The sequence below is a fragment of the Cynoglossus semilaevis genome, chromosome 9, assembly GCF_000523025.1.
Source record: "Cynoglossus semilaevis isolate Cse_v1.0 chromosome 9, Cse_v1.0, whole genome shotgun sequence".
In the NCBI taxonomy this organism is placed as follows: Eukaryota; Metazoa; Chordata; class Actinopteri; order Pleuronectiformes; family Cynoglossidae; genus Cynoglossus; species Cynoglossus semilaevis.
This window is the reverse complement of record NC_024315.1, coordinates 16,255,433-16,270,464: the sequence shown is the minus strand read 5'-3', so window position 1 is coordinate 16,270,464 and position 15,032 is coordinate 16,255,433. Positions and strand designations below refer to the sequence as shown.

Here is a 15,032-nt window from a genome sequence, read left to right as displayed (position 1 = left end):
CAGGGCCGTAACTCACAGGGCAGTGACATGAGCTACTGTGATGGTCGCTGCACACATACGATATCAGGGTTAGGTAACCTACACATCTGCTGCAGTGTCTGAGAAGAACCACAACGGCCGTTTAACGGCAGCCCGCCAGGCCTTGATCATTGAGATTAAAGAGTTGAAAGATGAGTATGTTCATATACAGTTTATACAATATATGTGTGTATATATATATATATGTGTGTGTATATATGTATGTATGTATATATATCCATATTTGTATGTAAATATACATACATATCTATATCTTAATATATGTATGTGTATATATATTTTAATATATAGACACATATATACATTTTTCTTTTCATTGTGTCGTGTGTGTGTTGTCATTTGTAAAGGGAAAACAACAAAGTGAGATTTCTATTGCCCTGGGCCATAAAACGTAGACAACATATTGTGTGCCATTTCCCTGTACAGGTTGTGTTATATTTAGGACGTCCTCGACCTACATCATTTACGTCACCACACCTGCTGTGTATAAATACATTAACAACCTCATTTTGACGAGGAAGACCGTTTTGTTTAGATATACATATATTTTTGTCCTTCATTTTGGCTCACAAACATTTTTTGTACTCAGTGCTGTCGCTGTTAAAATTCACGGTTTTGTCAGACCAAATGATAGAGGACAATAAAGAATTCAACAGCACACTTTCTGTGTGGTCTTCATTGCTGTTCGCTGCACAGGTTCCATTTCACTAGATATTTATGTCATGTTCCAACTAAAGGTGAAAATCTGAGTTACGACGCTGCTAGGAACCAAACCCTGTAAGTCAAGGTCTCCCAGCATATGGAGAATTTCTACACAATCCGTACAGTGTCTAAAATACATCCTAACCAGACAGTCTGGTCGGTGACTAGTTCTAGTCCGAGCCACTAATAAGTCTGACACAAAGGAGTGTTCTCACACTGTAAATGTAAATTAACTCGGTTTAAGAAAACAGTTAGGACTAAGGCAGAGTGCTTTCTAAAAGACCTTTATTCCTGTTTCTCAGCAGGCTGTTAAAATGACGGCCAGAGAGAGTTTTAGTTGAAGAGAGGTTTCAGCTGGATCATGTGGAGTTAAACAGTGCAGTCACTCAGAGTTGTTACCGTTCAGTCCCTGGAGGGACATTGTATTCTGCTGGACTAAAGGTCTCACACAAGCTGGGTCTGGACCTCGGAGGCCAATTACAGTCAAAGTTACAACAATAACTCAACACAGACAGAGAGAAACACATGCAGGAAACCAGACAAACATTGACTAGAGTTTGTTGATATATAAACGCATAGGAAAGTATAAAATCTTTAGTGGTTTACAATCACTACGGCAGAATAATACAGTCTTCAACCTGAAAAGGCAGCAGTGAGTGGACAGAGGCCAACTACATACATGAGAGGAACAGAGAGCTTCTGTCTGAAAACCAAGGAGAACCCTGCACCGATCAGAAATATACAGGATGCAGAGATGTCCCAGCTGACACTGAATCTATCACAAACTAATCTACAGAGACAGGGTCTCTGATTGGTCCTGATCTGTGGTGTGGGAGAGAGCTGAATATTGTGGTAGGAATCGTCATCCATTCAAGACATCCACAGATTATAAGTAAGTAAGTCAAACCAGATGGACTTCCTCAGTGCGCCAGGATCTGTTGACATGATTTGTTGCACCTTTGTGACCTTGACCACTCTCTGCCGCCGCTTTTTATCTAGTGTCAGAGGTCAACAAGTCAGTGTTTGAGTCTGTCTGTCACGATCTAAGAAGTCTACGCTGAGGGAACCGACTGAAACTAAGCTGCGTCCAGAACTAATGCTAAAGCAAACATCCCACTGCTGCAGGCCGAGCAGGCCGCTCGTGTTTTGTGCTAAAAAGACTTAAGTATGTGTAATCTTAAATCCCAGTGAACCATTTATTAACCCCTAATGCTCCAACCCTAAAATGTGTTTTACCAAACAGAGAAAAATGTTCCCAGGCCAATAAACACCACAAGAGTATGAGTAAGAGGTATTTTCCTGTGTAACAATTCCAACTCACAGCTGTGTTGACTCACGCTGAAAGTTGGTTTTCTTTTTTTCTTTTCCTAGGACAAACTCAACCTTTCCCACGCAAATGAAGCATGAAAGGCCATGGGGGCCATTTTGTAGATCACCTGTTTTTAAAGATCTGTTTGGTTGAGTGATGAATGTGAATAGAGTCAGAGAGCGGTACACTACAGGTACGCACACGCTGATATTCAAAAGAATCAAAACATAATGATGGGACTGTAGTCAATCACAGATATGCAGCAGCCAGGCTCTAATGCCAAGCTTGGCTGGACTTCAGTTGTAAAGTTGACGTCCTGCAGGAGTTTTTCACATGTTGTTACGGCCCCGGTATAAACATTATATACATATTTGATTGAGTTCTCTGAACATATATTAGAATGAATGTTACTTACATGAATTAATTTGTGAAATTGATCATTAATAATTGTATTAATTCAATTTACATTTCAACACCACAGCTGTACAATATATCCAATAATTCCACAGCCCACCCACTTATGGTTGTCCGTACACATGTTTTCAATGAGAAATAGTTTTGAAGCAGCTGGAGATTAAAATACCATCTCAATGTGCAGCACAGGAGTTTCAGCTGCAGGTTATTCATGATTAGTCGTGATAAATCAACAGCTACCGTGTGATTAATCAAATAAAAATGTAATTGTTTGAATTTTTAGCAAGATTTAGTGATTTTGCAATAATATGTGCATTATTATTTAATAATGAGAGTTACTAATTTTATTTTTAAAGGACTTTTACATGTAATTGCACCCCTAAATATACACTGCTGTGTTTAGAAATTGTTATTCTAAAATATGTGGAGAAAACACAAGTATCTTTACTCTTTCAAGTAAAAAAAATGAACTATTATTTTTAAACAAGTAAGATAAGATAAGTCTCCAAGCAACTATTTTTGAATTTAACAGAAGAAAGGAAATTACGTTTTTCTTTAGCGGTAAAGGTGTAGAGTCAAGTCAGGTGACGGCATCAAGACTTTTAAGTTGGATTCTACACAACAACGTCAGACAACTTTACGTCACATGATAATATGATACGTTTATAAGTTCACAATCATATTTTTACATTTCAATATTGAGCCTGATATAAAAGTATGATCATTACACCATTGAAGTGTAATGAAAGCATGTTTATGAAGCAACAGCTTCATCTGCTGTCCCTACAACGTATTACGTCTTTAGAGGTCACGTGGCTGTCGCTCTTACCTTCCTATTGGCTGCGTGGGGCAATGTGACCAAAACACAATCATGGCGGCCGCAGCAGCGGTCCGGTGGAGCATGGGTCTAGGTTTGAAAGTCATACCGGACTGTAGTTTATGTCCGCTGTCCAGAAGCTGTGTGAGCAGCTGGATGTCGCTAAAGAGGAGCGTCAGATACCGGACCATAAACCGACATCTGCGGACCACCATAGGTTTGTACTTAATTTGCTAATACCATTAGCCTTAGCAAACACTATTCACTGCTGTTCGTTCAGTCAAAATAAGGTTATTGCATGTAATTTTGACAACAAGAGTTGTGTTGCAACTGCCATTCTATTAGGGGTTTGTTTTGAAGATGAACCATTATCCTTTATTCATTAATTAAGTATGACTTAATAACTCACCCAAGTTTGTTTTTTTTTTGTTTAAAGTTAGATATTTCAATGAGTCCGAAGTGTTGAAACAAAGTCAAATATGTCAAACATATGAGTGTGGTCTTGTTACATGGCTTCTCCTTTCTCTCCTAAAGGACTCCACCACAGTGAAGAGGGAAGCTCCAGTGCAGAAAGTCCAGACGATGTGTAGGTTCACACTATGGTTTTTTAATGTCTACAGTCTGTGCTGCCAGTTTGGATTTAGACCAAACCATCGCTGGTGCTGTGTGAACAGTAAAGATGTCATTAAAGTGATTGTAATCTGATCATCAGCCAAACATGTTAAACAATGTTCTGCCCTCACACCTTAGACCTTACACTGATCCATTTAAAAGTAAATGTTGTCTGTTTTGGGAGTGACCGTCGTTTGTCTGTTTTAGTGTGAACGTGGTGTATATAGATCGCTCCGGTCAGAGGGTCCCTGTCAAGGCCAAAGTAGGAGATAATGTTCTGTATTTGGCTCACAGGCATGGAATAGAGCTAGAAGGTTTGTTGTTACACACATCATCATCATCATCATCATCACATGGAACACGATGGTTTTAAGGCAGCTACTGTTACATTTTTACATTTCTGTCCTTTAGGCGCCTGCGAGGCATCGTTGGCCTGCTCAACATGCCATGTTTACGTTAACTCGGACCATTGTGACAAACTGCCTGAACCCACTGAGCAGTAAGTTTGATGATATACTTTCAATTTACGTTTAAAAAAAGTTAAAAAAAATAGTTGTGATGAACAATGGTTTGCAGAGAGGATGACATGCTGGACATGGCACCAATGCTTCAGGAGAATTCCCGACTAGGGTGCCAGATCACTCTTACTCCAGAGTTGGAGGGCATCGAGCTGACCTTACCCAAAGTCACCAGGAACTTTTATGTGGATGGTCATGTTCCTAAACCTCACTGAGGAGAGACAACGACGGAGAAGGGCACTGACGAAAACTAAGAGGATGCTGCTGTCAGCTAGATTCTCTAGTGGTGGTTCAGTGAGTGGGTACACTGCTAGGATAGTACTCAACAACAAAGTCTGGCAACCTCAATTAACCAATGGCTAGACAGGAAAGTGAGATCGCAGCAGGTCAGACACCGTCTCATCAAAGGTGAAACAAATGATTAGCTTAAAATAATTTGATGGTGTGATGGGTAATCCATTTACCCTGAACACCCACTACAGTTTAAGGGTAAAAAAAGAGTAATAATTTGGAGGGCAAACTCAAGGTTAGCTCACATGGTCTGAAGGGGTTACCATAGGCTCTAAGTGACACTAAGATCTCCCTTTTTGCTCTAGTGAAAAGTATAAATAAATAATGCAGAGTACTTTGATATTGAACAAGCCAAACAGTCCCCATAGACAGACAAAACTAAGTATGGAGCTTTTTTACTGCCTTTAACATGAGTTAGAGCACATGATCTGCACTGGGAAGATAAATACTGTAAAGGCAAGTCACCAAATGCAACAACTTACAGACTGGCATTTTTCACATTGATTTGCTTTTGTGTGCATCATTTAACATGTGATCTGACAGAGACACTCTAAATCAGATGGTTGCTGATTTTGACAGGTCAATGTTCAGGAATTCTTGCTGCACTAGAAAACTACCAACTGGGTTTGAGACCATGAGACCACATTCATAAAGTAAGAACTTCATTTGACAATGTGGTATGTTTTTTTCCCCCACATTCCACAGTGCAAGTTTAAGTGCTTTAAATCATTGATATTAAAGTCGGTAATAAAGCTACATACGTGTCTCAACGTAGAATTCCATGGTTAACCAGTCGTGCAGAGCCTGATGTGAAAAAACCCTGTGGTGTTGCCTCCCCAGAAATATAAATCAATTGTTTGCGTTTCAGCTCCAAAACTGCAGTACTCTCTGTACTGTTATTGCAGATAAGTCAAAGGTAATTAGTGTGTCATACCAAATATTAGCGCAGTTGCATCCTAGTTTAGGAATGTGACTGCTCAATCCTGTGGCCAGTTTGCTTTAACAGAAAAAAATTGAAAAAAAGCAAAAGAAAACAACAATTCTGATAAAATCAGATAGAGGGAGCCATTGTCTTTGGAAATCAACATCTCTAATGTTTAAAATGATGAAAAAAAATGTTAATGGTGAACATTGTGAAGCAAAACAATATTATTGGTTACACACATGTACCCCTGTGATCCACAATGTCAGACTATCATTACCTCTAAGATAATGTAACATTCCGTTACCGCTCAGATACGCACAAATGTCACATGATGTTTTTAACCATTCAGTCAGATAGTCCTGTTACGTTAACTCTTGAAAGATTTTCTCAACATATTTATTTTCATATGAATGTACTCAATGTATTTGTAGTAGGGTTGCCTTGATACCATTTTTACTAACTGATACAAGTACAAGGATTTACAGTTGTGTGTTTGCTGATACCAAGTACTGTCAGCAATACTTCTCAAGTTTTATGCAGTGAACTGGAAGGCAGAGCTACATAGGTGTCAGGGATGTCTTTGGGTAAAAGCTTGATGTGCAGTGTGCACAAACTCAAACCAAACCACAGTGATGACACCAAGCTGGAATATGCTTAGAGCTGCTTTTATTTTCTCCTCACTGACTGGCTTAGGCAATATATCAAAACTAAGGATTAAATAAATAGGAATAATACAAGTGCAATGGCAGTTCTTCTGCTTGCCACTAGAGGGCTCCAGGTTCAATACCAACTCGTCCATAAAATCCCAGGCTTGGTTGCCCCAGGAAGAGCAGTGTGACAAATCACCGTGTGGACCACTGCTGTGGCGACCTCTGATGAAGTGACGAGCCCAAAGTGGTTCTTCTTTTAAAAGATAAAAATAAAATAAACCCACTACAGCCAAATGAACAGTAAGTGACTGAGTTTATACTACCGTAGCAGATTTTATTTGAACACATTACTCAGCTACGAATGGCACTATTTCCATGTTTGAAAAACCAAATCAACACACAAAGACTTGTGGTAGGTGTAGATGCCTCATCCGTCCAATAAGAAGAGACATTAATATATTCATCACAAAGCATGTCAGTTTCAAGTGTTAAATTCTGTTAAATTAGTTCCATTAACTAAAATAAAGCTCAAAACAAATGTCATTGTCTATGATCTTTAAATACCTCCGAACTACTGACGTTGTGGACCTACTTTAATGAACTAGCTGTGAGTGCATTGAGAGGAAAAAGAAACCCCCACAACGACCCCGCTCTCCTTAACCCAATCGTAGTAGTTTCTTCAATCTGTCTATTGATGTTTTCTCTGCTTAACGCAACAGCTAACTAACATGTTCTCCACGACCACGGGATGTGCCTTTAAACAGGGTTGTTTAAGAAACGAAAAGCTGCCCATTCCATCGGTTGCGCTTAAATAACTTGCTGCCAGCTGAAAGATAATTGCACATGCAGTAGTTATCCAATAGGAGGCTCTTAGCTATTTGCTTAGTTAAATCCAGGTGGTGACTTTTTGGGCCATGAAAATAACCTTTAAAAACATTTACCTAATAGTAAAACATGATGGTGTCATTGTTTTTATTTTTTCATCACTCGCCTTCTTTTAAGTGTCAAACATTGATTACATTCACTGAGGCAGCACAGACATTGACACAGACAATGTAATGCTGTAATTATTTCAAGCTAAATTTATTTAGTTGGAAACTGCTTCTTATTAATCTTAAACTCATCTTCCTGGTTGTTCTTTTGGATTGAAACAATGGTGTTCACGTTCAAATGCTTCAATGTTTTCGATGCGTTCAAGGTTGAATAAAATAAAATAAAATCGACACTAAAACACGCTTTACGTTTGTTTGGAGCATTTTAGAATCCATCAACCAGTGACTCTACAACTCCATGTGTCACTGCTGCTGTGGGAGTGAAGCTCGGACATTTATTCCTCAGCAGGTGTAATTGATCAAACCGAAGACAGCTGCGTTAACTCCTGCTGCAAACACCACACCACCATGGAGACCAGACCGGTGGGTTACAGAGCCGTCAGAACACAACGATACACACACACACACACACCCACACACCCACACTTTTAAACTTTGAGCCAGTGGTCGAACCGGGGGTTGAGGGGATGATGGTGAGTTTTGAGTGGACTTTGAGCAGCTTTGTATGTGATCGACCTGAGGTTTCAGTGATAGAACCGCAGACACCACAACAGACTGTGATGATGAGCGATGTTTGTCTCCATCATAATTTTGCATTTTTATTAACATTGACCCGAAATCAGCTTTAAATGCAAAATGTGGAGTCACTTTTTAACAACTGGTAGTCATGGTTAGAACGCGGAGTCATATTTAAGGACTGACGATTGTTGAAGGAACTGTCTCTTGACTTAAGTCATAAAGATCAATCATTTACGTCACAATTACCGCAGTCTTATTTCAAAAGAGACCGCGAAAATGTTGGAACTTTATGACGTGACGTCGTTGGTCATTGACACTTTAAACTCTGCCGAAACGACACGTTTGGACCTTAAACCATATAATAATTATGGTAAGTTTGAGCGGAATTGCGCTGTATAGAACACAGTGTGACTTTAGCATTTAAAATATATATTTTATGGCCATGTTAAGTCGTGTTTTCTCCACAGGAATAAATGTATCAGTTCGGCCTTTTTGTTTTTGCTGCCACGTACTTGTAGCTCATGCAATGGCAGAATGTATTTTTTAATACATTAAAACTAATGTTTTAGATTTGTGGTCGTTGTTTGCAAATATTTAGATTGACTCCAGTGACTCGTTGTTTGCAAATATTTAGATTGACTGCAGTGACCAGGCGCCTCCTCTCTGTTTAAACATTTAATAGTCAATTAGAAAGACTTCCCTCGAGAATATTTTTTTTTTCCCATCAGGGAATTAAATAAAATTGAGTAAACGCAAACAGTATGTTAGAAGGAGAATAAAACGTGAATTTACTTGTATAACTTTTAAATAATGTTATAACCCAAACCAGTGGGCTGAAGTCAAGGCTGCATGTCTTGTAATGACTAATTGACAATAAATAACTGATTTTTATTTGCTTATGGCCTATGGTTGATTTCTTTCTAGGGTTGTTTAGGTAAATATTTCATACATTCAATTTAAAGTAAAAATATTTTAAAGTACTGCACTTTAAATGTTGTGTGAATGAAAATAATCCAATATTTAACTAGATTTATTTTGCTTGGTCATACATTTTGTAAACTCCTCACACTTAAAGCTTTGACAACAACAAACCCTCAATAAATAATGATGTAACAACTCTTTGTTTTTGATGCAGGAAACATGAGCTGGGGGGCACAGACACAGACCACTTTCATCCAAGGGAGCCACCAAAAGACATCAGAAAAAGATGACTCCAACTCTGCTCTGTTTTACCTTTTCCAAGAGGTGTCCATGCTAGCACCTCCCAGCCACTGCAGTTTCTCTGAAACAAAATCAACTCCCAAACTGCTTGGTGGGACAACTGTCCAGGATAAGACAGAAGAGGACGGAGATGTATTTAAAACCTTAAATGGATCCCGTCTGCAGTGTTTGTCTGGTAGTCATGGGGTCAACACCTTCAAAGAGGAGTGCGGCTGCCATGACAGCAGTTGTGAGTTAAACAGTCCATGGAAGGTGTTGAACCTCATCAACCTGCAGTGTGAAAGACTCCTGCATCACAGAGATGAAGACAAGTCGACTCCACGTTCAGTCTTACCTGCCGTGACACTTTGTCAGTCAGTCACAGCGGAGGCTTCAACTGAGGTAGATGTTACAGAACTGGAAGCTGAAACTGCTACAGTCCAAAACACTGAAACTCATTTTGACTACAAGACAGAAGAACTCCCAGCCTCTGTGGAACATGGGAACAACGGGAGAGTAGACCTTCATAGTGTTGGTGGTCAGTGCTGTGTAAATGAATCTGGAAGTTGTGGTGTTACTGGACTGTCAGAGGAGGTGAAGGAAAATGCCTTCAGTCATCCCCATCACAGCGTTCAGGAGTGTACACACCCATTCCCAAATCCTGCCTTCTTTCAACACGTACCCAGTTCACAACAAAGTACCGACGTCAACTCATTTCCATCTGAGTGTGTATCTTTGTCAAAGTCAGTTTTAACACTGGACTGCAATGCAAATGTTGTTACCACAGATCCCATCGTTGACACTCAACAATCTCCTTTCCATGCTGTCCTGCCGTCCGTACTGTCTGTGTCCTGTGTTATAAAGAGACACAACCCTCTTCCACAAACTGGTATTGTAGGTTCCCAACCAGAGAGTACACACTCCTCTGTAAAAGACAAATCTCCTCATGATCCACTTTTCAAACCGACGGTCAGTAAAATCTCCTCTGCCAAGTTTCCACCAGAAGACTCACCAGCACAAAAAAAAGAAATCGAACCTCAGACTATTCTCAAGTGGAGAACCAGAAGTCGGAGGAAACAACCATATCCCAGCAGAAGCATTGACATCCAGGACCCCAACGTTCAGGGAGTGACCTTCAGTATGGGCTCTGAGCTGGATGACAGCAGGGAACACTGTCGCCTCCTCATAACTTGGAAATATAGGTACACATTTCTTTCAACTGTTTTTGTGAGAAACATGTAATGTCTTAGTAAGGTGTGTCTGTACATGTATCTGTCACAGCAAGGAGCTCTGTAAGAGAGAACGAAAGCTTCAACCAAGGACAAGAAAATCCTATAAGACCAGCAGCTCAGACGAAGAGAATGACCACCTGACCACTGTGCCCAGTAAGTTACTGCACGTCTCAGTTAATATGTTCACATACTGTACATCTGTGATGGGTAGTCCCACAATTAAAATAAAACAAAGTGATTGGTCAAACAACGTCATGTCATCACTCATAGGAAAAGATCTTTTATACATCAATAACATAAACATTTTTATCAAATCCAAAAGCAAATACACTAAATCCAGAACTCAGTACATCTGAAGTATAAAATATGTTTATTTACATTTTCTAAAACATTCACAAATTCAAGGTCAAACTCTGGCAAATGTTATTAGAACCCTTGCCTTTAGAGCAAGAAGATCATTGGTTCACAGGCCTGTCTGTATGGAGCGTGCATTGTTCTGTGTTACTGTACACCTACACATTTATCAGACGCTTTCAGCCAAAGCGACTTACAAGACCAATCCACAAAGAGGAACTCTTGAAAGGAGATCACTATTTAGGAAAGCAGGGCTATAGTATGTCTGTATGTCCTTTCTCCTCCCACAGTTGACCATAGCTATGAATGTGGCTGTGAATAGTTAAGAGTGGCTCCAGCAAATGAATAAGACGTACAATGTATAGTTCAAACTCACATAATGTAAATATGTACTGTCAAACACATGGTCGTATGAAGTAAATAAATGTTTTTGTTCCATCAGAGAGTAAAGCCTGCGCCTCATGTTGCACCAGGAAGACACCGATGTGGAGGGATGCAGAAGATGGGACCCCCCTTTGTAATGCTTGTGGAATAAGGTAACTATCATTACTATGTACAGATGTGTGTGTATATATGTATATATATATGTATATGTATGTTCTCTGTATTTGCTGTTCTGTATTGGTGTAAAATGTGTCTGTGTGTGTTTATGTCTTTATATAAGGTATAAGAAGTACAGAGTACGCTGTGTCAGCTGCTGGCATATACCCAGAAAGGAAAGCAACTCCAACTCCTGTTGTCTAAAATGTGGAAACTTAGTCATACAGATCTCAGGTCAGCGGAAACACACCAGCTAGAGAATGTCTACTTCAGGTACCAGAGCTGACAATTCAGGGTTCTGTCCCCTGTAAAGATCCAACATTATCTGTTGTATTTTACGAGGTTGAGGTTGATGTTAATTTCTCTACTTTACTGTAGAAATGGTAACAATTGGAACAAAATTGTTACATTTCGATTCAGATGTAATTTTATAGAATGGTTAACTAAATACTAAAACAAGACTGAGAACATGTTTTGAATGACAGTATCCAATATATGTGAAATATCTCTAAAAGAGTGTGTAGTTTTAGCTGAGATATTCATGTACCACCTGCTGAAACGGATCATACATTTGACTGTGGTGTTTATTCTGCCAACACGAATAAACAGAAAAAAAGTTTTTCTGCTCAGAAATATTTTGAGGTTAAAAAAGAAACAAGGTGAGGTCAATATAAGAACAGTGCAGTGTGTTTGAAAGATGTTATTGTTCATGCTAATGTTGCTCATATGTAACTGTTTGCCACAGTGGTCACATTTGTTCATACATGCAAATTAAAAGTTTCACTGTTAACTGTCAAATCCATTTCTCTTCCTCCTGAGTGACATGACCTTCCTGTCATGATGACCACTGCAGTTACACACACTATATTAAGGTATTTATTTGTTGTCTTTTCTATGACTTTGGTTGTGAATATAATTTTTCTTCCCTTGGGGTTTATTTGGGTTGTTTAGTGTGTTCACTGATTTTGTTTGCATGTTTTGTTTACATGTGCAGTTATTTTCAGTTTGTAATAAAATAATACAATTTACTGTTTCTCGACTCGTCTTAATTATTTTGTGGAGCTATGATACAGGGTCAGGGCCTGGTGATATCTACATCTGATGGCTGTCTATCAAACTATAGGAATTAAACGGTGCAAAGTATTTCTTTAACTGCCAAACGTATTTTTCATAACAGCGGTTGTCTCCATCTAGTGGTTAGATAAAACATGAACAACCTATGAAAACTAAATGAGAACCGAATTCATGTCTATTTTTAATGGAAAATTTTATTGCTGATTATTTGTATCTTCTGTTATCGCCCCATAATATAGATATAACTAGAAATAGAGTACTTTATAATCACTTAACTTGGCCGAGGTTCTTACAAGAAGTGAATATTTACACTTCTAAGATGTTCTATTACTGCTTCCATGGCATTGCTGATTATTACACGGCTTCAACCCAAACAAATGACAACAATCAATCAAACAATCAAATTTAGTCATTAAATGAAGGTTAAAAATGATTGACTCAAAGTAAGGTTCTATAGAGTAGCGGTTACCGCTAGAGCGTAAGAGTGTCCAGGGTTCAATTCCTAGAGGAACCAAATGGCCTCCCTTGTGGCCTTTTGAGTGTTGTACAAGCACAGATACAGCACTGGCTTATTTGAAAACATGATTGTCATGACACTAAAAAACACTCAATAGAAACAAACAATCAGTTTCTGTAGATTTGGTTATTTACTGACAGGATCAGCACAATACATTATTCTTTACTTTCAGGGAAAAGTCACTCATATTGTCTGTTTAAAACCAATATGAAAATATATTGACAGGTAGTTCATTGCCAGTACAACTACACAAAGGGTTAAAGGTCTGGAAGCGTCAATGGAGAGCGTTTGGATGTTCGTGAAGTCATGTTATAAAACAATAAAGGAATAACGTGAGATACAAAGTTGTATGCTTCACTAAATACTTCGGAAGTAAAATAACGACATTTCTGTTATGGCAGATGGATCTGTGGCGCGGTGAAATGACGGCACACAAGGCCCCTCATGGGGATACAGTGTGATTGGCTGCAAAGAACGAGACATCTGATTGGCTGCTGACGGGCCCCATGTAGAAAAAATGCGTGCAAAATACATTTGTGAATCCTTGTTTGTGTATTTATTCTTTTTGAGACTGTTCCAGCTCCATAATTTTCTGGTTTTCTGGTTTTTGGTGAGGTAGAAAGGATTTGCGTAATGGCTGAGAGGGTTGACCTCTGAATAAACCACTCCTGCCTTTATGTCCTATTTGTGTGAGACAATTCAGTAGTGAAAAACCAAAAAGTTTCCTTTCCCTCACCTTTAAATGTACTCTATTTTACTTAATCAACTTCCTCTGTTACTATTACCTACTTCTCCAAGTGCATTTAGAGTCCATGAATCAGTGTGTTCCGTTGTTAATATTTTCCAAAATGTATTGACATAGTAACCCAAGAACTCCGCACCTGTTTACCGTGTCCAAAAATACTGTACATTCTGTTTGAAAGAGTCTAATAACTTCCATTCTCCAATCCCTCTCCTCCTATATCAGTTCTGCTCTGCTGTGCTAAACCAGGAAGTGTGCACAGGAAACAGCTGTCCCTCACGTCCGGCCAATCATGCTCACCAGGTGCATCCTGGGGAGAAAGGTATGTGTTACAGTGACATGTGGCCGACACTGTATAAGGTGTCACTACTGTAATTGGACTGGAACAAGATAAGAACGAGTCTCATGTTGAGGGCTCCAAATGTTATAGCAAGGCAGTAGCAAAAAAAAAAAAAATCAGGTTGAACAGCATGACACTATGCAAATAAAGAACTTATATATATTTGCTGGGCCAAACACAGACTATTTACACTCACAAATACAGTTATTGTTGATCTGTTTCAGGTGTGGTCAATTTTAATTGTATGGCCTAAATTCACAAAACACAATAACCACAACCAACTTTACAGTTTTACATTTATTTGAAAAAAAATATGACTATGCTCCCTAAAAAAAGAACAGAATTATATTGGGTTTATATAGAAAATACAAAGTGACGACGGGTTTACAATTACTGTTGATTAACAAATTACATCACACACTGAGCAAGTCATTTGGGGGAGAAAATCTCTCCCTTTTAACAGGAAGAAATCTCTGGCAGATCCAGGATCGGTGTTTAGATGTCTGCCTCTGGGAANNNTGCTTCTGGGAAAGAGGGAAAGTGAAAAATAGGGGAGACAGCGGAGAGGCCTGGTTCAGGCCTGGTTCAGGCCTGGATCAGGTCTGGATCAGGCCTGGATCAGGCCTGGATCAGGTCTTGCAGTTTTGAAGATACAAAAACCCGCGAGATAAAAGCAGTGACAAAAGAATCTATACTATTACCTATCATTCATTTCTCCGTACGTTACGTACAGTATGTTGTTTGTAGTGTTGGAGGGAAATAAATACTGCATACATTTTGTTTACCAACATCAACTTTAAACTTCTGCACAACCTGTCCTCAAGGAAAAGAGTTTCAACCACCTGTCTTCCTGTGTTACACAAACTAAAGAATTCTGCCATATTGAGTTGAAGTGTGACAATTCTGTTTTACATAGAAATAGATAAAGCGCGTGACAACCGTACCCCCATGTGAGTTGTTTTGTACTCTTGTGTATTTCTTATATGTTTCAGGCAAATTCTGCGCAGGAGAGACAGTGAACACAGTTATTCTGGCACACTCAGTGTGATCATGTGGAACCACAGCTGCTCGGTGCATGGGAGTGTGACAGACACTGGCTGTGCTCTGATTATTGATGTCAAGATGATGATAATGATAATGCTGGGGCAGAGTATTGACAACAGCATTGGTGAACATGACAGTTTT

The 15,032-nt window shown here is 39.1% G+C and overlaps 3 protein-coding genes across 8 annotated transcripts in view; 2 read left to right on the top strand and 1 right to left on the bottom strand.

Annotated features, from left to right (window-relative positions):
- Positions 1–15,032, bottom strand: part of s1pr5b (sphingosine-1-phosphate receptor 5b) — a 38,356-nt gene that overhangs the window by 16,744 nt on the left and 6,580 nt on the right. The window lies entirely within an intron of this gene.
- On the top strand, positions 3,155–6,419 carry fdx2 (ferredoxin 2). Its single transcript, XM_008317583.3, has 5 exons — positions 3,155–3,498; positions 3,816–3,867; positions 4,101–4,207; positions 4,305–4,392; positions 4,470–6,419. The coding sequence occupies exons 1-5, from the start codon at positions 3,336–3,338 to the stop codon at positions 4,624–4,626; spliced, it is 567 nt and encodes a 188-aa protein (XP_008315805.1). The 5' UTR covers positions 3,155–3,335; the 3' UTR covers positions 4,627–6,419.
- Positions 6,448–12,218, top strand: zglp1 (zinc finger GATA like protein 1). Of its 4 annotated transcripts, none has more exons than XM_008317588.2 (6): positions 6,448–6,577; positions 7,539–7,802; positions 8,984–10,250; positions 10,330–10,433; positions 11,077–11,170; positions 11,299–12,216. In XM_008317588.2, exons 3-6 carry the CDS (start codon positions 8,989–8,991, stop codon positions 11,429–11,431), a joined length of 1,593 nt encoding a protein of 530 aa, XP_008315810.1. In that variant the 5' UTR covers positions 6,448–6,577; positions 7,539–7,802; positions 8,984–8,988; the 3' UTR covers positions 11,432–12,216. The 4 variants fall into 4 exon arrangements, with proteins under 4 accessions (XP_008315810.1, XP_008315807.1, XP_024914377.1 ...); XM_008317585.3 differs by having other exon boundaries at positions 6,463–6,577; positions 7,531–7,692; XM_025058609.1 differs by having other exon boundaries at positions 6,463–6,577; positions 7,531–7,802.